The 26,295-nt window shown below is 42.3% G+C and overlaps 1 protein-coding gene across 1 annotated transcript in view; it reads right to left on the bottom strand.

Moving 5' to 3' along the window:
- ryr2a (ryanodine receptor 2a (cardiac)) overlaps positions 1-26,295 on the bottom strand; it is a 666,625-nt gene that overhangs the window by 237,173 nt on the left and 403,157 nt on the right. Inside the window, exons 46-52 of the mRNA XM_030078094.1 lie at positions 18,968-19,100; positions 17,253-17,356; positions 15,607-15,742; positions 9,658-9,844; positions 9,361-9,472; positions 9,058-9,178; positions 8,146-8,315 (exon numbers count right to left, since the gene is read on the bottom strand). Of these exons, the coding sequence (XP_029933954.1) occupies positions 8,146-8,315; positions 9,058-9,178; positions 9,361-9,472; positions 9,658-9,844; positions 15,607-15,742; positions 17,253-17,356; positions 18,968-19,100 (963 nt within the window). The remainder of the gene's footprint in view (positions 1-8,145; positions 8,316-9,057; positions 9,179-9,360; positions 9,473-9,657; positions 9,845-15,606; positions 15,743-17,252; positions 17,357-18,967; positions 19,101-26,295) is intronic.

Genomic DNA, 26,295 nt, shown 5'->3' with positions numbered 1-26,295 from the left:
TGTTGATTCCCAGGAACTTAAAACTGCTCACTTGCTCCACCTCAGCTCCATTGATGTAGACAGGGTTGTGTGTCTTTGCCTCTTTTTTTCGAAAATCAACTATCAGCTCTTTGGTTTTGGTGACGTTGAGCAGAAGGTTGTTGTCTGTGCACCATTCTGCAAGATGGTTGATTTCCTCCCGATATGAAAAGTCATCATTGTTGGAAATCCGGCCGATGATGGTGGTGTCATCCGCGAACTTCACAATAGAGTTCTCTCCATGTCGGGGGTTGCAGTCGTGGGTGTACAGCGTGAACAGGAGGGGGCTGAGCACACAGCCCTGGGGCGCTCCAGTGTTGAGCACTAGAGTGGAGGAGGACAGACTGCCAATCCAAACTGACTGGGGTCTGTTTGTGAGGAAGTCCAGTATCCAGTTGCAGAGAGTGGTACTGATGCCCAGAGTGTTCAGTTTTCCAATCAGCTTCATGGGGGAGATTGTGTTGAAAGCTGAGCTGAAGTCAACAAACAGCATTCTGATGTAGGTGCTGCCTTTCTCCAGGTGAGTGAAGACTGAGTGGAGAGCAGTGGAGATGGCATCCTCTGTGGATCTGTTGGTTCTGAATGCAAACTGCTGAGGGTCCAGACTGGCAGGGATGTTGTTCTTTATGTGCTGGAGAACCAGTTTCTCAAAGCACTTCATCAGGATGGGGGTGAGTGCCACAGGGCGGTAGTCATTTAGATCAGACACTGCAGACTTTTTATGTGTGTGTGTGTGTGTGTGTGTGTGTGTGTGTGTATATACATGTATATCTATCTATCTGTCTGTCTATCTATCTATATATCTGTATCTATATATATCTATATATGTATAAATATAGATATAGATATATGCACACAGACACACACACTACCAGTCAAAAGTTTGGACACACCTTCTCCTTTAATGTTTTTCTTTATTTTCATGACTATTTACATTGTAGATTCTCACTGAAGGCATCACAACTATGAATGAACACATATGGAATTATGTAGTAAACAAAAAAGTGTGAAATAACTCAAAGCATGTTCTATATTTTAGATTCTTCAAAATTGAGCCCTTTTGCTTTGATTACTGCTTTGCACACTCTTGGCATTCTCTCGATGAGCTTCATGAGGTAGTCACCTGAAATGGAGATCCCATCCCAGAGATGCTGAGGACTTGTTGGTCCCTTTGCCTTCACTCTGCGGTCCAGCTCACCCCAAACCATCTCGATTGGGTTCAGGTCCGGTGACTGTGGAGGCCAGGTCATCTGCCGCAGCACTCCATCACTCTCCTTCTTGGTCAAATAGCCCTTACACAGCCTGGAGGTGTGTTTGGGCTCATTGTCCTGTTGAAAAATAAATGATGGTCCAACTAAACGCAAACCGGATGGGATGGCATGTCGCTGCAGGATGCTGTGGTAGCCATGCTGGTTCAGTGTGCTTTCAATTTTGAATAAATCCCCAACAGTGTCACCAGCAAAGCACCCCCACACCATCACACCTCCTCCTCCATGCTTCACGGTGGGAACCATGCATGTAGAGACCATCCGTTCACCTTTTCTGCACTGCACAAAGACACGACGGATGGAACCAAAGATCTCAAATTTGAACTCATCAGACCAAAGCACAGATTTCCACTGGTCTAATGTCCATTCCTTGTGTTTCTTGGCCCAAACAAATCTCTTCTGCTTGTTGCTTTTCCTTAGTAGTGGTTTCTTAGCAGCTATTTGACCATAAAGGCCTGATTGGCGCAATCTTTTGTCATCTGCGAACTTCACAATAGAGTTCACTCCATGTCGTGGGTTGCAGTCGTGGGTGTACAGCATGAACAGGAGGGGGCTGAGCACACAAGCAGTAATCAGAGCAAAGGGTGGCTATTTTGAAGAAACTAGAATATAAAACATGTTTTCAGTTATTTCACCTTTTTTTGTTAAGTACATAACTCCACGTGTTCATTCATAGTTTTGATTCCTTCAGTTAGAATCTACAATGTAAATAGTCATGAAAATAAAGAAAACGCATTGAATGAGAAGGTGTGTCCAAACTTTTGGCTCACTGAGGTCGTATCATTAGGGAATGGCTGCTTGAGACTGGGGTACCTCAAATAGAGTGGCCTGCACTTTCTCAGACCTGAATCCCATAGAAAACCTATGGGATCAGCTGAGTCGCCGTGTAGAGGCTCAGAGCTCTGTACCCCAGAACCTCAATGTCCTGAGGGCCACCCTTCAAGAAGAGTGGGATGCCATGCCTCAGCAGACAATAAGTCGACTTGTGAACAGCATGAGACGTCGTTGTCAAGCTGTAATTGATGCTCAAGGGCACATGACAAGTTATTGACACTGACATTTTGTTGTTTGTTGTGGTATACCCACCACTGTTGTTGGTTTTTGTTTCAAGAAATTGTTTGAGATGAGGAAATCACCAGTGTATGCTTCTACTTAAATGCCCTACTTTCATGATATAATATCACTGTAGCGTGAACATTTTACATTTTCCATAAATTTCACCCAAAAGCCAAATATCCCTAACTTTTTGTGAGTAGTGTAAATATATATATATATATATATATATATATATATATATATATATAAATAAATACACACACACATATATCCGTCCTATTTCCAACGAGATACAACTTGTAAGGATCCTGTATTTCTGGAATGAGTGACACCGGTAATTGTGTGGGAAGCAGCCAATTTTTTTTTTGAGAAAATCCCCTGCAGTATTTTTTCAGTTGATCATTTCTCCCATTTAACAATACCGATTGGTGTTGTCTTTTATACCGTTAGAAAGCCTGATTAGTCCCCTTTTCAATGAGAAATAATTTGTAAGGATTGTCAATCGATTGGTATAACCAACATGGCTAAACATGTCCCCTCCCCCCTTTTTTGAGGGGAGCAAAATCCCCTCAAAAAAAAATTGTCCGCTTCCCACACAATTACCAGTGTCACTCATTCCAGAAATGCAGGATCCTTACAAGTGGTATCTCATTGGAAAGAGGACAAGCGTAGCCGCTACTCCCCCCGACAGTCCCCGAGCAGCCGGGGGCGCAGGGAGGGCACGGCTGGGTGACTGCCTGAACGAAGCATAGCCACAAAACAAAGCACACAGGACTCCCCCAACCCCTTCACGTTTCGAACCGATTATCCCCACTCAGCGACACGCCCGCTGAGAAACCATCTCTGATAATTGGAGACTCGATTATGAGAAATGTGAAGTTAGCGACACCAGCGACCATAGTCAAATGCATTCCAGGGGCCAGAGCGGGGAGCGTTGAGTCAAATTTGAAGCTGCTGGCTAAGGCTAAACGTAAATATGGTACAATTATTATCCACTGCGGCACAAATGACTCTCGGCAACGCCAGTCGGAGGTCACTAAAATTAGTGTTGAATCGGTTATGCCAAAACAATGGCAGACTCCGTAGTTTTCTCTGGATCCCTGCCAAATCTCACCTCGGATGAGATGTTTATCCGTATGTCATCTTTCCACCGCTGGCTGTCTAGGTGGTGTCTAGAAAATGATGTGGGCTAAGATTCTAGCTATCAGAGATAAAATTGATAACATCCTTCCCACAATTGGCATTAACCAAACACCCCTAGAAACATCTATCAAAGATAATAAGTTAGAGACCTTCTCCCGGATTAATCTATCGGAACTAACTTCAATTATCTCCTCCTCCAATTCATCTACATGTCTCCTAGATCCTATTCCAACCACGCTCCTTAAAAAAGTATTACCTTTAGTTAGCACATCTCTTCTAGCTATGATCAATATGTCTTTATCGACAGGTTACGTGCCACAGTCCTTTAAAGTAGCTGTAATTAAACCACTCCTCAAAAAAACCTACTCTTGACTCAGATGTCTTAGCCAACTATAGACCAATATCTAATCTTCCTTTTCTCTCAAAGATATTGGAGAAAGTAGTCGCTAATCAGCTCTGTAGCTACTTACAGCAAAATGAACTGTTCGAAAACTTTCAGTCAGGATTTAGAGCGCACCATAGCACAGAGACAGCTATAGTTAGAGTTACAAACGACCTCCTAACTGCATCAGATAATGGACTTCTCTCCATACTTGTGTTATTGGATCTTAGTGCAGCTTTTGATACCATCAAGAGCACCTAATTGGCATTAAAGGAACAGCTTTAAACTGGTTTAAGTCCTATTTATTAGATCGACATCTGTTTGTTCATGTTAATAATGAAACCTCCTCCTGTGGAAAGGTAAAATATGGTGTTCCTCAGGGTTCTGTGCTTGGCCCTATTTTATTCATCACGTATATGCTTCCTTTAGGTAATATTATCCGGAAATACTCTGTGAACTTCCATTGTTATGCGGACGATACTCAGTTGTACGTATCCGTAAAGCCCAATGAAACTCATCAGCTAAGTAAACTTGAAGCCTGCCTAGGAGATAAAGGCCTGGATGGCCACCAATTTTCTACAATTAAACTCAGAAAAACAGAAGTTATCATGTTCGGCCCTAAATACCTTAGGGAATCAGTTTCTAATGACATAGTTACTCTGGATGGTATTACTTTGGCCCCCAGCTCCACGGTAAGGAACCTTGGAGTCATTTTCGATGCGGATTTGTCCTTTACCTCCCATATTAAACAGATCTCTAAAACCGCCTTTTTTCACTTGCGTAACATCTCAAAAGTCCGGCATATCTTGTCTCAGAGTGATGCAGAAAAATTAATCCACGCCTTCGTTACCTCTAGGTTAGACTACTGTAACTCCTTATTATCAGGCTGTACCAGCAAGTCGTTAAAGATTCTCCAGCTGGTCCAAAACGCTGCTGCATGTGTGCTGACTAGAACTAGGAGAAGAGATCATATTACTCCAGTATTGGCTTCTTTACATTGGCTTCCTGAAGAATCTAGAATAGAATTTAAAACTCTTCTCCTCACCTATAAAGCTCTTAATGGGCAGGCACCATCTTATTTGAAAAACTTTCCTTTTTGACAAAGCTTATAGTTAGGGCCAGCCCAGGTTGCCCTGGACCAGCCCTTAGTTATGCTGCTGTAGGCTTAGACTATCGGGGGACTTCATATCATGCTCTGAACACTTTCCTCTCTTCTAATCTTCCTCTTCCCTCTTCCTTTCTTCTTCTTCCTGCCCCCCCATACCCGCCCTCCTTTTTACTCAGTGCATGCTATTGTTCCAGAGTCCACTGCCCCTTTGCTTTCGTTGTGCCTTTTGTGTCTTGTCTAGGTTATACTGTCCTGCTCATCCTGGAAGGTCATCCAGCTGCAGATGAGCAGGCTGGATGCTGCGTGTCACTTCCATCTAGACTACCTGTTCAGGATACCCTGCTGTTTCTGTTGCTGTCTGCTGTCCCAGTTTGTCCCTATCCCCCTGTCTCTGTCTCTGTCTCTGTCTCTGTCTCTGTCTCTGTCTCTCTCTCTCCCCTCCCCACCCAACCAGTAGAGGTAGATGACTGCCCGCCTTGAGTCTGGTTCTACCTGAGGGTTCTTCCCGTTAAAGGGGAGTTTTACCTTGCCACCGTCGCCAAGAGCATGCTCAGAAGGGAATCTGTTGGGTTTCTTGTTTTTCTACTATAATTTGTAGAGCGTGGTCTTTACCTGCTCTACCTGTAAAGCGTCATGAGATAACTTCTGTTGTGATTTGACGCTAAATAAATAAAGTTTGATTGACTGATTGATTGATTGAGGACGAATCAGGCTTTACAACGGTATAAGATACAACACTATTGGGTATAAATAAAGGGGAGAAATTATAGACTGAAAAAGCGGTGCAGAACTTTTTTTTTGCCTAGTTTATACACACACACACACACACACATACATATATATATATATACCATATATGTATTGGTGAAATGAACAGTTTTGTTTCATTTTTTGTGAACTGCTGACAATATTTTTGTGTTGTCATGTCCAACACTTCAGAATAACAAAGATGATGCAGTATTTGTAGAACTTCAGTAATTCAAAGTAAACAAATGCCAATTCATTTTTAACAAAATGGTGTTAATGTTTTGACTAAAAAACATTCAGATATCAGTATTGGGTGTGGAATAACTCTGATTTGCAGTTACAGCTTTCATGTGTTTTGGCATGCTCTCCACTGTTGCAAACAGCTCAGCTTTACTTGATGGTTTGTGACCATCCATCTTCCTCTTGATGACATTCCAGAGGTTTTCAATAGGGTTCAAATCTGGAGATGGGCTGGCCATGACAGGGCCTTGATCTGGTGATCCTTCATGCAGACCTTGATTCCCCTGGCTGTGTGACATGGAGAATTGTCCTGTTGGAAAAACCAGTCCTCTGTGTTGGGGAACATAGTTTTAGCAGAAGGAAGCAAATGTTCTTCTCAGACAACCTTGTACTTCGCTTGATTCATGCGCCCTTCACAATGACAAATCTGCCCGATTCCAGCCTTGCTGAAGCACCCCCAGATCATCGCTGACCCTCCTCCATATTTTTACAGTTGGTGCGAGACACTGTGGGCTGTAACTGTCTAACCATAAGATGACCAGGTGTTGGGCAAAGCTGAAAATTGGACTCATCAGAGAAGATGACCTTACTCCACTCTTCTACACTCTTCTTTTTTCTGGCTTTGCATGACTTCAAACCTGCCTGTAGAAGCCTGGTTCAAACCGCTCTTGCCGTGCACTTCACCTCAGTCTCAGTTTGCCACTGTTGTTGAAGGTCAGCCTACGGTTCTTGAGAGACATTCGAAAAAGTTTGCAGTCATCCCTCTCAGTAATGACCCATTTTCGCCCCCTTCCAGCCTGTAGCTTTGATGTTCCTAGTGTCTTGACCTTGTTCTTGTGAACTGCCGTCTTTGAAATGTTAAGGATAGAAGCAACCTGACACTCACTGTATCCTTTTATTCTTAATCCATAGGCATTAATATGGAGTTGGTCCTCCCTTTGCAGCTAGAACAGCTTTTACTCCTCTGGGATGGCTTTCTACAAGATTTTGGAGTGTGTCAGTGTGAATTGTTGCCCATTCATCCAGAACAGCATTTGTGAGCTCAGACACCGACGTTGGACAAAATGGCCTAACTTGCAATCTCTGTTCTAGCTCATCCCAAAGGTGTTCAGTGGGGTTGACATCAGAGCTCTGTACGGGCCAGTCAAGTTCTTCCACACCAAACTCACCCACCCATGTCTTTATGGACCTTGCTTTGTGGACTGGGGCACAGTCATGGTGGAACAGAAAAGAGCCTTTCCCAAACTGTTCCCACAAAGTTGGAAGCGTAGAATTGTCCAAAATGTCTTAGTAAGATGAAGCATTAAGATTTCCCTTCAACTAAGAACTAAGGGACTAAGGGAGAAACTAAGGGGCCTACACCAACCCCAGAAAAACAAGCCCATAGCATTATCCCTCCTCCACCAAACTTTACAGTTGGCACAATGCAGTCAGGCAGGGAACGCGCTCCTGGCATTTGCCAAACCCAGACTTGTCCATCAGACCGCCAGATAGAGAAGCGTGATCGGTCACTCCACAGAACACGTTTCCACTGCTCCAGAGTCCGGTGATGGCGTGCTTTACATCACTCCATTCGACACTTGGCATTGTGGTTGGTGATATAAGGCTTGCATGCAGCTGCTCGGCCATGGAAACCCATGCCATGAAGCTCCCTGCGCAAAGTTTATGTGCTGATGTTAATGCCAGAGGAGGTTTGGAGCTCTGCAGTTACTGAGTCATCAGAGCATTAGCAACTTTTACGCACTATTCTCCTCAACACTTGGCAACCCTGCTTTGTAACTTTACATGGTCTGCCACTTGGTGGCTAAGTTGCTGTGGTTCCTAAATGCTTGCATTTTGCAATAATACCACTTACAGTTGACCATGGAATATCTAGGAGGGAAGAAATTTCACAAACTGACTTGTTGCCTTATTACATTATTATTACAGTTCTTTAGATCAAGCAATTCTTTCACAAATGTGTGTAAAGGCAGAGTGCATTGCTAAGTGCTTAATTTTATACAAAGGGACTGAATGAAACACCTAAATTCAATGATTAAGAGGTGTGTCCTGATATTTTTGTCCATATAGGGTATCTTCTTAGGAAATTCTGTTATTTTAACCTCATAGAAGGCTATGCCATTTTAAGGAAAAAAGGAAAGATATGTGAATGGTGCAAGACATACACACACACAAACACTCACAGTGTCCAGGGAGGCGGCAGCTCGTAAGTCTGGAAGAAAGCCGACTTCCAACAGGTGTAACAAGAAGTTCTGGTCCTCAATACCATAAACCCGGTCCAAAAACAGGACCATGGCTGCTTTATGGTCTGGACAGAACCCTGCTGACATGTCTGGCTCTACCACCAACCCATCTGTGTGCACACGCATGCACACACACACACACACACACACACACATACACACACACACACACACACACACACACACACACAAAGTAAGGTTAAAGATCAGAGTTTAACAACAAATGATCTTTGATCAAATGGCGTCAAGATGTCCTGCATTTCATCACTGAAAATGATCTACTGTCATGACTTCTTAACTGGCTACAGAAAAGATACACAGACCAACCATGCAAATTCAGGTACACAAGGCCACAATGCTGTGTTATACAAGGTGCTGTTTTTCCCATCTAAGCATCACTTATTACAGAAATTGGTCTTGCTGTTTCAACTTGCTTCCTTGGAGTGTTTGTTTTGCACCCCTGGCCAAAAGTGGGCATAGCCACCACAAAACATTGGCAGAGGGTTTGCCCTGGGCTAAGGGACAACATATTAACCTCTCACACTGATCGGGCCATGCCTTCAGTTTTTTTTTTTTTTTTTAATACTTCAATTCTTCAATATTTCACAAGAAAAAGAGTAACACAGTAAGTTTGCATATTAAATATGTTAAAATGTTTTTTTCTAAACTTGAAACTGTCAGTTGTGTCTATATGTTCTTGCTCTGTTATATGTTATGTTTCTCTGTAACATCTTACTATTGTTTGCTGTTGCAATGAAATGCTTTTGTCACAGGGATTTCTGGAGTTGTCCTTTTGTCACTCTGCATAAGCCAAGCATGCACTTGTGTATGTATGCGTGTATACGTGCTTACCCTTAGCAAGGGTGGGCATAGGGAATGGGATGCTGATGACCCCCTCCAAATCTTCTAGGGGTATCAGAGACCTCAGAATGGCTCTGATCCGGATAGCCTCTCCTTTACCAGCATGGATCAACTGACACAGAACAGAACAAAAACACACAGAAGAAAGGAGAACAGAGCAAAAGAGATTAATGTGTGTGTGGTGTGTGTGTTTCCCTAGGAGCTCACAAATGTGTGGTGTAATTGGTTATGGGTCTGTCTGTGTCTTAACTTATACATTTGTGTGTGTGTCTGTGTGTCAAAGCATTGACTCACATGCATTTCTGGTGCACAGCGGCCCAGCAGGTCAATAAGTGCAGCGTAGAAGGTCATAATGGCATTCCCCATGTGGATGGTATCATCTTCCTCTTCCTCCAACATGTCACTGCTACGCATACACTCACATGTCACTGACGCTGCCAAATACTATATGTTGTTTTTCCTTAATCACGTTCCAAGTTCAAGCATACACTAAAAATCATATTCACAATAAAGTGACAAGACACCAATTAAAATGCTCTCCCCACTAACTTATTATCAACAAATCAGATGAAAGAAGAATGTTTTTCTCACAGTGTCTTGCTGCTCTCAGAGGTGGGAGAGGGTCCATCTCTCGAAGGATCCTCAGAGATCTTAATAGCCTCCCCCATCGCCGATAACAACCCATTACCCCCCTCACCCCGAAGGGCAGGGCCAAAACATTCTGGTCGTCGAATAAGTAGTCTCACCACGACATTGGCATTCTCCTCAACACTTTCACCTGACCAGACAACAGAGGGGGGCAGCAAACCAGTCACACAGTCACCAGTAGGGTAGGGAGAGCACAGCCTTAACTTAACTTTTAATGCTGATGTTCTCTTGCAGAATGCGTATCAATAAAATGAACAACAAAACACTCGGCCTTTACTTTCTTCAACTGCTGAAAACTCTATAAAATAAAAAAATACAAAACATGCAAGTGTAATAAATTCAACAAGTTTGGTCCATTAAATCCTTCCCTGTCCCAAGAATGAGACCTTCAGCATTGTACTACTGCAAAATGAATGAGTAAGATACAGTGCTATGAAAAAGTATTTGCCCCCTTCCTGATTTCTTATTTTTTTGCACATTTGTCACACTTAAATGTTTCAGATCATCAAACAAATTTTAATATTAGACAAAGATAACCCGAGTAAATACAAAATACAGTTTTTAAATGATGATTTCATTTATTAAGGGAAAAAAGCTATCCAAACCTACCTGGCCCTATGTGAAAAAGTAACTGCCCCCCGAACCCTAATAACTGGTTGTGTCACCCTTGGCGGCAACAACTGCAATCAAGTGTTTGCGATAACTGGCAATGAGTCTTTTACATCGCTGTGGAGAAATTTTGGCCCAGTCTTCTTTACAGAAATGTTTTAATACAGCCAAACTGGAGGGTTTTCGAGCATGAAAGGCCTGTTTAAGGTCATGCCACAGTATCTCAGTTGGACTTAAGTCTGGACTTTGACTAGACCACTCCAAAACCCTTATTTATTTATTTATTTATTTATTTTAAAGCCATTCAGAGGTGGACTTGCTGGTGTATTTTGGATCATTGTCCTGCTGCATAACCCAAGTGCACCTGAGTTTGAGGTCATGAACTGATGGCCGGACATTGTCCTTCAGGATTTTCTGGTAGAGAGCAGAATTCATGGTTCCATCAATTATGGCATGTCGTCCAGGTCCTGAAGCAGCAAAGCAGCCCCAGACCATCACACTACCACCACCATGTTTGACTGTTGGTATGATGTTATTTTCATGAAATGCTGTGTTAGTTTTATGCCAGATTAGTGGGGCGGCTTAGCTCAATATATCACAACAATCGTTCATTTTGTGATAAAAGCATAAAATTTGGTAGATGTGTTGGTGGATATATTTCAAACAAATGGATATTGGGCCATCACAAAATCGCCCCCTAGTGGCCACAGCAGGCATTTGATTTGTTATCATGAATAAAAATGTTAAAATGATTCATTAAAATATTTAAAAAATGTAAATACACATTAAATTAAGAAAAAAAAAAATGCAGTTATACACACTCAGTTTCTCAAACACTTTCTGCCCCACCACCACAGCCACCACTGCAAGCCAGCTAGCCAACGAGCTGGCTAGCATATACTTCCTGTGACAAGCAGTGCAGTGGACAGTCCATCAAGGTAGGCCTAAACACTTTATTTCAACTGTAATAATTATGAATAAAATGTGTTAGTTTTTGGACGTATACATTTTGAACATCAAGGCTAAAGAGAAAAATAATTATTGCGGGGAACAGTGGAGAGGTAAATTTTCAAGCTAGCAAAACTAGGTAGATAAGCTAGGTAGTTAGCTTGGAACATGTAGCTAGCTTGGAATGTAGCAAGTATGTAGCAAAGCTGTAGCAAAGCTGAGTGTGGGAGAGTAAGTAAGACACTGTAAAATTATGTATTGTAGAATGTAGACATTTCAACAAAATTACATTTTGATAGATAGTAGGGGTGTAAGAAAATATTGATATTCTTTGAAATGCTGTACTGATAATGCTAAAAGAAAAAAAAAAGCCATGTCGTTAGTGACAGCAAACAAGCCATATTTATTTTACTGTAGTTTTGTGACTGATCGAGCTAAAAACAAATGTTAAAAAAAAAAAAAAAAAAAAAAACACTTCCTGAAAGCAAGAAACTTAATTTACTTTCATTATGCTTTTTTAGAGCTTAAATGTCTCCTTTACCCGTGTGGTTCTTTTTTATTTATTTATTTTATCACTCCATCACTGTCACACACCTCAGGACAAGAATTTTGCCCTTGTAGAATTTTTTAAATAAAAGATTCGTAGACTGTGAAGGGGAATGTGAGAGCCTATTAAAGTTTATGTTCTGTTCTGTTACATTGTAATAAAGCTTTTTAATATATCCAGATTCATTCAACATATATTCAGCAATGAGTGTACCAAATTTGGCACTTTTATCACAAAATGAATGATAGTTTAGCTATGCCGCCCCACTAGATGTAACGGGATGCACACCTTCAAAAAAGTTCAACCTTTGTCTCGTCAGTCCATAGAATATTTTCCCAAAGGTCTTGGGGATCATCAAGATGTTTTTTGGCAAATGTGTTCTTTTTGGTCAGCAGTGGTTTTTGCCTTGGAACTCTCCCATGGATGCCATTTTTGTCCAGTCTCGTTCTTATTGTTGAATCATGGACACTGACCTTCACTGAGGCAAGTGAGGCCTGCAGTTCTGTAGATGTTGTTCTGGCTTCTTTTGTGACCTCTTGGATGAGTCATCGATGCACTCTTGGAGTGTTTTTGGTCGGCCAGCCACTCCTGGGAAGGTTCACCACAAAGTTTTCTCCATTTGTGGATTATGGCTCTCACTGTGGTTCACTGGAGTCAAAAAAGCCTTAGAAGTGGCTTTGTAACCCTTTCCAGACTGATAGATAGCAACGGGCTTCAAGAGCTATGTTTTCTTTATTTCTTTTTTTTCTTTATTGTGCAAATATAGGAAGCTTGATCTACCAATAGATATTAGATTAGAGCTTTTTGATAGGCTGGTGACTCCAGCAATGCTATATGCTTGCGAGGTATGGGGATTTGAGAAGGTAGACATCTTAGAGAAATTACACTTGAAATTTCTCAAGTATATTTTGAAAGTTAAAATGTCCACTTGTAATAATATGACTTACATTATTATGGCGAATTTGGAAGATACCCTTTATGTGTTGACATCAAAAAATGACTTTTTCACATAGGGCCAGGTAGGTTTTGATAGCCTTTTTCCCTTAATAAATGAAATCGTCATTTAAAAACTGTATTTTATATTTACTCGGGTTATATTTGTCTAATATCAAAATTTGTTTGATGATCTGAAACATTTAACTGTGACAAATATGCAAAAAAAAAAAAAAAAAAGAAAAAAGAAATCAGGAAGGGGGCAAATACTTTTTCACAGCACTATATACTGGAAAACAACATGATTTTAACCCTCATATGGTATTCGTTTTTTTGTTACACAGGGAGTCCTGCTGGGTCTGGTGGACCCGTTGCATTTTGGGGCTTTTAATTCAACATAATCATAACTTTTTTTTGTTAAAATACTCAGCAGATCTTTACTTCATCCCAATTGCAAGTAATATAAACAATACATATGTTAAATTTCTTCCCTTTACCTTTGTAAAATCACATTTATGAATAGAAATAACACTCGTTTTTTCATTAAAATGCAACAAAATAAGAAAATCTATCATAAAACAGGCATAACTAGAAAATAATCAGCAAATGTACAAATGAAGGCAGTTTTTTTTTCATAACTAGTGTTTTATTTGAATTTCATTAGAAATGTAACCTAACATTTACACATAAAATCTGTCTGAACAACACATTAGCCCAATTGAACACAGCCATTTCATACCAGACTATGCCATACAATAGGTGCAGAGTTTCACTGTGTGTGTATTGCAAATGTACTTCTTGCACTGGGTGCATGTATAGTGTTTTTCTGTCCATCTTGGGTCCACACACCTCACAGCGCTTCTTTTTGTTACTGGCCACAATCTAGAATAATGAGAAGATAAAGATCTTTACTAACACTCGTCACATTGGCAGCTATGCGGGGCGATTCATTTCTTGAAAACGAAGACCATTCAATCTGCCATTTTTTGACATCCATATGTTGTCATTTTGAAGCTGCTCACCACTGGCCCTGGGGCTGGCTGCTGGCCTGCTGCTCCTGAGGTACGCTTGCGTTTGGGAGACGGCTGACGGGCTGATCCTGGCCTCTCGTGGGCTGGTCCTGGGCCTGGTTGCTCGTGGGCTGGTCCTGGGCCTGGTTGCTCGTGGGCTGGTCCTGGGCTTAGTTGCTCATGGGCTGGTCCTGGGCCTGGTTGCTCGTGGGTTGGTCCTGGGCCTGGTTGCTCGTGGGTTGGTCCAGGCTGCTCACATCGTCCTGGTTTGCTGAAGGGCTGGTCCAGAGGCTCTTTTACGCTTCTGAGTTGGCTGATACTCATCCTCCTCTTCAAACTCAGTGTCAGACAGAATTTTCAGAATTGTGATCCTCACATTCTGAAACCTCTTCCTCTACATCATCATCATCACCTTCTCTCTCTTCCAATATCAGTTGTAAGGCAGTCTGAACAGAAAATCGCTTTGCCATCTTGATCAGTTGTGGTATGGCACCACACTGACAGAGCTATCTATAGCGTCAGGTCCCCGAGATTGGTTCCCGCAAGACAGAGGGTGAAATGTGTGGGAATGTGGGTGCAGTTAGCGTTGGGTACTCCAATTTTTTAACAATGTTGCAACCTTGTGCGGGAACAGGTACACCCACAGTGTGCACCTGTTCCCGCACTCGCTCTCTCTCTCTCTCCCACACAATACACACACACACACACACACACACACACACACACACACACACACACACACACACTCACACACACACACACACACAGAGGAGGAAGGGAACATGAGGGTGCACAGGAACTATGATTTACACACTTTCACTAGGTCCGGGTCCAGTGGACCCGAAGACCCTGTATGTAATATAAATGTGTAGAGGGGGTATGCAGGGGGGGTAATTGAAATTTTTTTTCTGATTCATGTTCCTCACAGAAAATGACCCAAGGCCAATAAATATCAGTTTGAAAAAATAATTATTAGTATCATTTTTCTTAAGCTAAAAACTGAAAACGGGTCCCACAGACCCGAATACCTTATAAGGGTTAAGCAGCAACACAAAGCTGAACAAATGTTCTGATTCACAACACAGGTTTGTTTTGGTTTCACTCTGAGTGTTCTTTTCCACCACCTAATTTCCAAACAGCTGGAACAATTTTCTGCCACAGCACTGCAAAATGCTGTTTCACCATGCAATGGTAGTGCTACGGCAGTGCACCAGTACTGCCATTTTGGAAATCAGCTGGTTGAAGAGACCACTCTAAGTGAGACCAAATCAAATGTGTGTTGTTGTGCATCCTTCAAAATAATTTTTCAGCTTTGTGTTTTCACTCAAAACTATGTTCTGGTCTGTATCCATTTTGGAGCAGGACATTCCTGGTGAAGCTTTCATTCTTGCGACAGGGAGGGATTTAATGGACAAAACTTGGTGGATGCATTACACTCATATAGACCAGCAAATACCACTATAAGGATAAGAATCCTGACTGACTTTAACTCTCTAAATCAGTAGTGTTAAAATCAGTCAGCCTTGGGGCAGTCAAAGAGCCCCATCCCCCTTTAACTGAAACTGTGGAACAGAGAGCAAACAGAGCTGGGGTTGGTCCTCAGGCACTGTATAGTGTCTGTCCAAAGAATTGCTTAGATGCAGAGAATTAATTTCCCTAAGAGGATTGATTAATAAAGAATAACTTAAATTAAGTGATGTTTTTTTGCCCTTAATTTATGTTCACAAATTTGAATGCACAGTGAACAGTCAACCATAGGAAAATGGACTAGTGCACATCTGTTATAACTCTTCGTAAAATACACTGCAAACATGAAATTCACACTGAAAATGGGTGTGGTTTTACCGTTGCAGAAGACAGCAAACCGAAGGAAGTCAAGGTAGCGTTCACCTTCCACAGGGTTCCAGCCTATGTCGGGGTATCCTTTACTCACCAGCATTGAACAACTCTGCAGGCCACAGCCAGCCAGGTACTGCACTACCTGAAGTGGCAACCATATTAACAAGCACTTCAGACTAAAAGCATGTAAGAAAATATTTTGGATTTCATTCTTTATATCATCCTTCTGCTCTTCCTTCTTCCACTCCCTCACTCTTGCCATCAACACATGCCCCTTCAGTTCCTTCCTTTCCTTAAAGGCCCCATGCTGTCCACTTTTCTGTTGATATCCCTAGCCAGATCTATTTGTGGTTTTGAGTACCTGTGGTCCGCTAAATATAGTTTGACAGCTCCTCTCTCTTGCCTTTCTCCTGGAGCTCTGGCAGCATGGTAGATTTAGCCAATCAGAAGAGAGAATCAGCATCTCTCCACTGATTGGCTGACTGTTTTCTGAGTGACATATGGTCGGGCCAATCACAAGCAAGAAACTGAAACCTACACTGCTCAGCGGAGCTCAATGGTCCTCACCAGTAAATGGGAATTATCATCTTATATAGATCTATATTATGTATGATTGTCATGGCTACCGCAGAGCATGGTGTTATACAACCGTACATGTTTGAGCCCAACTCAGATCCCGAACCACAGACAGCAGGAGACACCTAACCACCTCAAATCCATTTATTACAGGATGTTTCAGAATGGTAAGTTATGTTTGTTAAATATGTTGTAACATTAACAAGCAAATGTCACAGTACGGAGTAGCGCTAATCAAAATAAGAATGTCTGATAAAATGTAACGTGTTTTTACAAAAATGAATGTGAAGTTTTAATGTTGTAAATTTTATGTGCTGTTTATTGTTTTTAATGTACTGTAACTATGCTGCTGCCCTCTTGGCCAGGTCTCCCTTGGTTATAACGGTTATAACGCTATCAACGGTACTAATGAAAAACTTTACAACTTCCGAAAATGTTACTGTCTTGATGAGACAGAGAAAAAAAATCATGTACCGGTTGTGGACTTGACATTAGTCCAGACGATGTGGGGTCAGCAGTGTGCTTTACCAATAGTTTCTTCGTGAAACTGGCATTGTATTGTGTCGGGGCTGTTGGCGCTGAAATGAGCCGAACAGACAAGCAAATTTGGACTAAAATCCTGTGGACCCGGGAATAAACTGACATCAGCCACTGGTCTCTAACCTGTGTTTCTTTTGGAAGACTGCAGTGAAACACGAGTCTCCTTGCATCCGTCTATGGCGCAGCAACATCCTTTGGCATGTTGCTAACTTGTTATCTTGTTGCCTGAGAAGCAGAGGTGGGCTGGCTAGTTGAAGTGGGCGGAGTCGCCCTCTTTGTGACATCACAAAGAGGCGGAAATGCAATCCGCTCATTTTACAGGGAGAGTTTCAAAGAATGGGCTGTGTGTACTTCTCTATTTATCACAGGTTTAATGCATGGGACAGTATCTATGTGACCCCGAGACCTTCCCTATCACGAAAAACAACGAAAATTGCCTTTTTCATGCCATGGGGCCTTTAATCATTCCTGAATTCAAGCTATGTATGTGTTTATGTAGCTGTGTGTCTATAGCTTAAATTGTGTGTGTACCTCACCTTCTCGAGGTCTGGCTCTCTCAGTGCCAGAGCCAACTCATTATTATCCATCACTGATGCTGCAGCAACATCCAGAGGTGTAGAGCCTCGCATGGATGGAGATGCTGTGGCAGGAAGGAGAGAAAAGGAGAGGAGATGATGTAAAGACTGAAAAGCATGAAAGAAATGCGGAGAGTTTCTCAAGTATAATTTGATACCATTACTATAGAGCAGCACAATAACAAGAGGCTGGAGGAGAAAAAAAATGTGTGACATAAAACAACACAGGTGTGTTTGTTACTGAATACACAACAAACTGAGTTTACAGTTAAAGCCAGTGTCTGCAAGCATAAAGAAATAAATAAAGCTGTAAAAACTAATAGACCTTAACAAAGTATCCCACATCTCATCACACAATATACAACAACACATCATGGTTCACATAGTAACACACAGACGTGAGAGAATACAAGAGAATATGGGTCATGCTCATTAAAGGTGACTTTTGCAGCCTTTTTTCTACATGAAAACAAAATAAATATGTATATAAGTAAAAATGTATAAATATATATTCTACATTTTCTGTCTGAGCATATGACGTTTGTGTTCATGTACATATGCCACATTTGCCTTTCAATAATGTTTGGATCATTTGGGGGAATTTGCTTCAGGCATGGCCAACCCTGAACTACTGTAGCTATTAATTTCAAAATGGACCGTGAGACTGACAGAAGGATCAGGGCAATGGCTGCAGTTATGTAGTTAGTGTACCGGACTGTTTTGGTAAAGAGGGAGCTGAGTCAGAAGGCAAAACTTTCAATTTACTGGTCGATCTTCATTACAATCCTCACCTACGGTCACAAGATCTGGATAGAGACCCAAAGAGGTCGCGGATACAAATGGCAAAATTATCTTCCTGTACAGGGTGGCTAGGCACACCATTAGGGAGGGGCTGCGACATCTGGGAGGAATAGAGTAACTGCTCCTCCACATTGAAAGGGCAGTTAGGAGGCCTCCACTTCTCCTCTCAGGAGAGAGAAGAAGTGGACCCAGTGGATTTCTAGGCAACAACACAGAACACATGCTGTTCCTGTAGTCACTGCTAATGCCCCGGGACTGTCCTCCCCTGGGAATGGATATGCTGACATCAGTGAGATTTGTAACGGAAGGTTTTCTGCATTAACTCCTCCGAAACATGTATGTGCAAAACAGGTGTATATGTTGTGCCAGCCACATGTTAATACAGACATTTGCTGCTGTGTTCATGTTCATTCCAGTTCTTAGTAGATAGGCTACTTACATGATCCTCCCACAGGTGCAACATAACACAAATATCAGGGTACTTAGCACCTTTCTTAGTAAATCTGCCCCCTAAGTAGATGCAGAGTGGATGTACACTCTCCTTATAACTGCAATGAGCCACTAAGAAAAGAAGGCTAACCCTGATGCACTGAAAACATAAATGCACAGCACTAAAATTTGCATGTCCATGCACAGAAAATTTGCAAGAACATGCAACAATTATCTCAAGGCAGATAGTTCATCAAGATGAGTATTAAGTGTTTTGACTGGAACACTGTAGTTTTAAATGCCACAGTACATAAACAAGATGGAAGGACGGTGACATATGCTATGTTACTCAAAGGACGGAATGTTTCATTGGTCAAAAAGATATATATACTGTATAAAAAAAAACAGCAGCAGCTTATGCAGGGCACACAGACGCACACACACACCAAGACCAACGCTACTGTTTTCCAGCAGGTAGCTGAGATGGTCAAACATGGCTTTCTGGTTCTGACGGCTGATTCGACAGAAGTAGCAGAGGAAACGGCAACAGTTGGCCACCATCTTAGGAAAGGTGATTTCCTGAAGAAAAAAAAAATAGAACACAAAGAGGACATATACAGGGTTAGAATGACATATAGGATCAATATTGTTTTTTGTTTTGTTTGTTTTTGGGTTTTTGTTTTTGTTTTTTGTTTTTTGTTTTTTTGCTTTTTAGTTGTGTGTGTGTGTGTGTTTGTTTTTCTTTTTTTTTTTAATGTGGTCCATTCACAACTATTAAAGGTTTTAACCTTAAAACTCAAAGCAACATATAAGACAACTTTACAACACAACACACATTACAATCAAACAGGATTGTCTACTGGACTGAACTTTACATTACAGCAAAATGTTGTCATTTTCTGAACTTGCTAACTGTTGTAACTATATAGACCAGGGGTCGGCAACCTTTACCACTCAAAGAGCCATTTGGACCCATTTCCCACAGTAAAGAAAACACTGGGAGCCACAAAACCCTTTTGACATTTAAAATAACACTGCATATAATTTTTTTTTTTTTTTTGTCTTTATGCTACGTATAGCTAAACAAACCATAGGCTAATACAGACCTGGGCATAGCACAGCCCCTGTAAACCGGTTAATTATACAACACATAGATCGGACCGAGCAATCTGATTGGTCAATCAGACATTTAGAATGTGCTCAAATGAAAAAAAACCTCATCACTGAAAATATTACTCCGCCTATATCTATAAAATATTACTCCACCTATATCTATATCTGCCGAGTCTGTGTGGTTTCCATGGCAACATGAAACGTTTCACTGAAGCCCGCATCAAAAGCCGCTGTCAACTTTGTTCGCCTGCATAATGGACCGTTTTATTGTCAATTTTGATTTATTTGGCGACCTAAGTTTGGATAAATGGCTGAACGAGGAAGACGAGACAGAACAGAAAAAGGAAAGATACATGAGAGTGACGAGTGAAGAGCTGGATCAGGTGGAGAGGTCAGGAAATGAAGCCGGTACGGCCCGGTCAACGTCTTGGGCCGTCAAATGTCTCCAAGACTACCTGACAAACACCGGGCAAACAGCTGATTTCTCACCTGTAAGGAAAGAAGAGCTAAACAAGATCCTCCGTGAATTTTATGGAGCTTTAAGCGGAGTCTCAGCGGAGTCAGCACCACAGACAGTACCTGTAGGATTTTCCACGGAGATGTGCGGCTATAACTTTGTTCTTGTTATTAATGTGTTAATGTTATCAGTTATTAATTAGTCTATTAATTGTTATTCATTTATTTATTCTTTATGAGTTGCCTAGGCCATTGATTTAATACATTTGTCAGTTTGTTTGCATTTGTACATTGAAATGAACATTTAATAAATCAACACATCTGTGAAAACTGTCATCTTTATTTCAGAGGTAAATTGATAACAGCCTGAAAAGGTGATTAGCAAAAGCCCCCGAAAGGTGGGGTTGAAATTATAGAATTGTTCAGCCTTAATGTGACTGCTGTTGTTACTTTTGCTGCTTAGCCACATTAATCGGAGCTGACGTTAAATTGGAGTGACACCCCCAGCTGAAATAAAACATCTGCCAGTGAGTTTATAAAAAGATAGATAGATCGTTTTTCTGGCGCCGACACTGGAAAACAGTAGCCTATATTTAAATATAACTGTTAATATACGTTGATTGTACATACAGACCAGCTGTGCTGCTGAGTCGCTGTCATGGCATCTGTTAGATTAAAAATGACTGAGAAGTCGGCAGAAGTAGGATTCAAGAGATTCAAGAGATTCAAGGTTTATTCGTCACATGCATGAATGTACAGGTACAGCAGCAGTGAAATGTAATTGCAACAACTCCGGCACTGTGCAAGTAAAAAATAAAAATAAAATAAAAATAAAAATACAAATAATAATAATAACGGTAATAATAATAAAAAATAAAAGAAAATAAGATAGAAATAAAGATAAAATAGAAAGAATATATGACATTCCTATATACAATGAACGACTATATACAATCTGCAACAATATACAAAAGGTACAAAAAGTACAAAAAGTACAAATAAGTAGAGGGTAAGTACAAATGAGTAGAAGAACTGAGTTGCAAAACCCTGAAGAACAACACGTTCCGCCGGAGGTTCAGGGTTAGTGTGAAACCGTGAGACCGGGGGTTGTGGACTGATATACAGAGTTTGTGTTATGTGTTCAGAATCCGTGTGGCCTGGGGAAAGAAGCTCCTTCTCAGCCTCTCAGTCCGGGCTTTGATGGAGCGAAGCCGCTTGCCTGAGGGCAGCCACTCCAACAGTCTGTGGTTGGGATGATGAGTGTCTTTTAAAATCCGACTTGCCCTGGACCTGCACCGCTGGGTGTAGATGTCCTGGAGGCAGGGCAGTGCTGTGCGGGTGATGCGCTCAGCACATCGGATCACTCTGTGCAGGGCCTTCCTGTCCTGGGAGCTGCAGCTGCCGTACCAGGCAGTGATGCTCACAGAAAGCACAGACCCTACTGTGGCGGCGTAAAAGGTTTTCAGCAGCGTGGTGGAGATCTTAAATTTCCTCAGCCGCCTGAGGTGGTACAACCGCTGCCGAGCCTTCTTCACCAGGGTGGTGGTGTGTGTGGTCCATGTCAGATCCTCGGAGATGTGAACCCCAAGGTACCTGTAATTGCTTACTCTCTCCACCGGGGTCCCATAGATCCTGAGCGGTGCATAGTGGATCCTCTGCTTCTCTCGCCTGAAGTCGACCACCACCTCCTTGGTCTTGTCAACATTCAGGTCAAGGTTGTTGTCCTTGCACCAAGAAGACAGCAGCTCCACCTCCTCCAGATAGGCCGTCTCGTTGTTGTTGGAGATCAGGCCTACCACCACTGTGTCATCCGCGAATTTCACAATGATGTTGGATTGGTGTGTAGCTGTGCAGTCATAGGTGTACAGGGAGTATAGCAGAGGGCTCAGTACGCAGCCTTGGGGGGCACCAGTGTTGAGGGTACGGGAGCTGGAGGTGTGGGCTCCAACCTTCACCACCTGTGGTCTGCCAGTCAGGAAGCTCTGAACCCAGGAGCAGAGTGAGGAACTCAGCCCCAGGTCCCTGAGCTTGGTGACCAGTCTGTGGGGAACTATGGTGTTAAATGCTGAGCTGTAATCAATAAACAGCAGACGCACATAATTCCCCTTACCGGTGTCCAGGTGGGAGAGGGTGGAGTGGAGGACATGGGTGATGGCATCGTCAGTACTCCTATTGGGGCGATAGGCGAACTGAAGGGGGTCCAGGGAGTCCGGCAGTGATGAGCAGATGAAGTCTTTGATGAGTCTCTCAAAGCACTTCATCACCACGGAGGTCAGAGCTACAGGGCGGAAGTCATTTAGACCGGCTGGGTTGGTCTTTTTAGGCACAGGGATGATGGTGGACTTTTTTAGGCAGGTGGGGACGACAGAGTGGGCCAGGGACAGATTGAAGATGGTGGTGAACACCGGAGCTAGCTGGTTAGCACAGGATTTTAGCAGCCGCCCGGGGATGCCATCTGGGCCGGCTGCCTTCCTGCTGTTCACTCGCCTCAGAGCTCTCCTGACGTCGTGCTCCGAGAGCGAGAGTGGGCGGTCCTCCTCACCGGTCAGGCCGCCTGCCTCGATTGCGTTAGCCACAGCGCTAGCACGAGCGCCGCCAGCCTCAAAGCGAGCGAAGAAGGTATTAAGCTCTTCCGCCAGTGAGGAGTCCGCCACAGCCGAGGTGTTCACTCGTCCTGTATAGTCCGTAATCGTCCGCAGTCCTTGCCACATGCGTCTGCTGTCGCGGTCGCACAGTTGTTCCTCCACCGTATCCCTGTATCGCCTCTTAGCCGCTTTCACCGCTTTCCTGAGCGTGTAGGCTGCCGCTTTGTACGGTGACATGTCTCCGGTGATGAGTCCCTCGTTATAGGCAGCGGTACGTGCTTTCAGAGCCTCGCGGATAGACTTATCCACCCACGGTTTCTGATTAGGGAAAACCTTCACAGTCACCATAGGAATGGTATCATCTAACAGCTTGGATATAAAGCATGTAGCCACTTCCGTAAACTCATTAACGTCATCCGAGCTCGCCCGAAACATGTCCCAGTCTACGTCACTCAGCGCGTCCTGTAGTGTGGCCTCTGATTGGGCGGACCAGCGTCTGACCTCTCGCGATACCGGGGCTTCCTGTTTTAGCCTTTGTTTATATTTTGGTAAGAGGAAAATGGCGTCGTGGTCAGCCTTACCAAAAGCCGGCAGTGATATGGCTTTGTATCCGTTCTTGAATGGGGTATAACAGTGATCCAAAATGTTGTCACCTCTCGTGGGACATGTGACGTGTTGGAAAAAGTTGGGCATAACCTTTTTTAGGTTCGCCTTGTTGAAGTCACCGGCCACGATGAGGGCTGCGTCCGGGTGTTTAGCATAATGTTTGTTGATGGTGTCATGCAGAGTATTGAGAGCAGTGTCCGTGTCCGCCTGTGGTGGAATGTAAACGGCAAAGACGATGACCGCAGAGAACTCCCTGGGCAGATAGAAAGGGCGACCCTAACCCTAACCCTTGGATCACACCAGTTCAGGTATCAGTTCATGAAAATATTTTTTCCAGCGGATATTCTAGTTAGGCTACAACATGATTGAGCTAGCAGAGCAGTTTTGTGTTGTTATGTGTGGTATTCATTCAGTTTGGGGAAATCACGATGTCTAGAAAACATGATAAGCCCAAGTTGGCTGGCTGACAAAGACTAGTTAACGTCAGATCTCATGGATTTCCGCAGAAAAGGAGAGAATACTAGCAAAAAACTTTTATATTTTGAGAGCGAAATGCCCATAGCATGAATACATTTTGATTATACATTTTATTTTGTTGGTAATAGTTGTATAATCACATTATTACACCCTCTCGTGTAATAATACTTAAATGGAAATTAGAAAATAATCGTATAGTAGCATCCGGCAGGACGTTGAAGGAATGGGCGAGAAGTTATCAATTAACGTCGCTTTATTACTGAACTGAACTGAACTACTGCCGGCCCTAACCACGCAAAAAAAAACAAAAACAAAACAACAATATAGGTATTCCGTTTGAACCTGGCTATCAGCTGCTTTCCACGCCATCCGCTCTGACACGCACACACTCGCAGGTGTCTTGTCCCTCACCCCCTGCCTGACTCAGTTCTGAAACACGTTCAATGTCACACGAACAGTAGGAAAATAAAGAACATCTGCACAGTACAGCATTTAACTTGAACATAACAGCGGAGTTGTTACAGTATTTTCTAATTTTACCTAATGCGTGGACTAAAACTTCATTGCTTATATATTTATATTATGTATAATATTATATATTATATTTGTCATGTTTCATGGTCTGTTTAGCATTTTATTTTCTCCCTCATGTTTCATGTCTTGTACTTCCTGTTTTATTTTGTGATCACTCACCCCTGTCTCTGTTCCAGGTTCCTGTCTGCCCCGCCCCCTCCTCATCTGTGTTCACCTGTTCCCTGATTGTGTCTCCCGCACCTGTGTCTAATCACTCCCCATTAGTGCTGCTTATATTCCCCGTGTGTCTTGTCTCGTCGCCAGTTCGTTGTAGCTTCTGCTCACGTACCAGCGTTATCTCACAGTCATAGTCATAGTCTTTGAGTGAATGATCCTTGCCTGTTTTTCGACCTTGCCTTTTGCCTCACGTTTTTTGGACACCTCTGCCTGGTTTGATTGCTTCACTGTGTACCGACCTCTGCCTGTGAATAAACTTGCTTTTTGGATTTCAACCGGTCTTTGTCGTGCATTTGAGTCCTGCCATTTCTGTGCTACGTTCATGACAATATTATATTATATAATCATAACATTTACTCTTACCAGACACAGCTTTTCAAAACAATGCAATTTACCATTTTTACAAAGAAATAAAATTAATGTTATGCAGAATTGAGTTCAGGTTATTGGCCCGGTCCTCCACAATATTTTCTGTTTCTCATGTGGCCCCTTGGGAAAAATGATTGCCCACGCCTGGGCTAATGTGTTGCATTTATGAAATCAGTAAATGACTGCAGAGAAAACGAAATTACATTTCTGCATGCAACAAAAACATTTTGAACTCCGAAAAAAAGACGCTGGGTTGAAGGTTACTTCAAGTAGTAAAGTAGAATACTCAATGTCTATTTGAGTCCTTCTTGTATTTATGAAAAAAACGCCGAACCTTGAATTAAAAAGTTACTATATAACAGTGAATTAAAAGGTTACTATATATATAGTAACCTTTTAATTCACTGTTTAAATATCTGTTCTGGCTTTTATTCCTTATATTCCTTATTAGCGCATATCAAATCAGATAATGTATGATATGCATGTGCAAACAGAATAATTCAAAGAACTTGTAATTGACTTTTTTTTCTTGTCTTTGTGTGTGTCATCAACTTGTGAATTTTTATAGTGATACCTGAAAGTAAAATTTTGAACCCCTTTCCCCTGTGTGTTAAAAAGGGTGTTTTTTGGTATTATATGGTCATATATAGGTGATTTTCAAAACTTTCCACCAATGGGATTCCTTGGGACTTTTTTCCCTCACTTAGGACATACTGAGGATACAAAATCAGTTGAGTTTGCTTCTCTTGCAATTTGTACTAGGTTGACCCCAATTTTGGCCTAAAATTACTGGACTAACAGGGAGCCACATCAGAGGGCTGAAAGGGCCGCCCAACATGTGACGGCACACGGGTCTCTTATTGGACACACCTATGGGCTCAATGGAAAGTTTGAAGTGTCCCGCTTTCATTTTCAAAAAAAATCAAAACAAAAAACAATCGCGTCTCTCTCCGAATGAGAGCGACGTAAAAGAGTATGACAATACCCCCGGCATCGTCGAAGATGCCGACCTCTAGGTTAATATGATGACAAAGTCGCCTGTTAACTGAGTAGCGAATCTGGCTAACTGGCTAGCTTGCATTACAGCTAAGAAACAGCACAGCGGAAAGTTGGACCTTCGTTCAGTTAACATTATTTGACTCGTGAGTGGTGGCACTGGAGCCCTAGCAGAATCGTACCTCCTGTTGGGAAGACATTTCCATTCTTTTGCCCAAGCATCTACCACAAAATCTACCACATTATTGTGTTTATAATACTTAACAATCATTATAAATAATTATGATATGATATTGGGGGGGTTGTGGTGGCTGGTTTGGATTATTGGGTGGGTTGCAACACACCCATCCCCCCATAAATTACGCCTATGTATGATACCAAAGTAATGGTTCTGGTAATACAGGCTACCGTCTGGTAATACT

The sequence above is a fragment of the Myripristis murdjan genome, chromosome 19 (assembly GCF_902150065.1).
Source record: "Myripristis murdjan chromosome 19, fMyrMur1.1, whole genome shotgun sequence".
Taxonomy (NCBI): Eukaryota; Metazoa; Chordata; class Actinopteri; order Holocentriformes; family Holocentridae; genus Myripristis; species Myripristis murdjan.
Note: the sequence above shows the minus strand (reverse complement) of the source record. Positions and strands in the feature narration are given on the sequence as shown.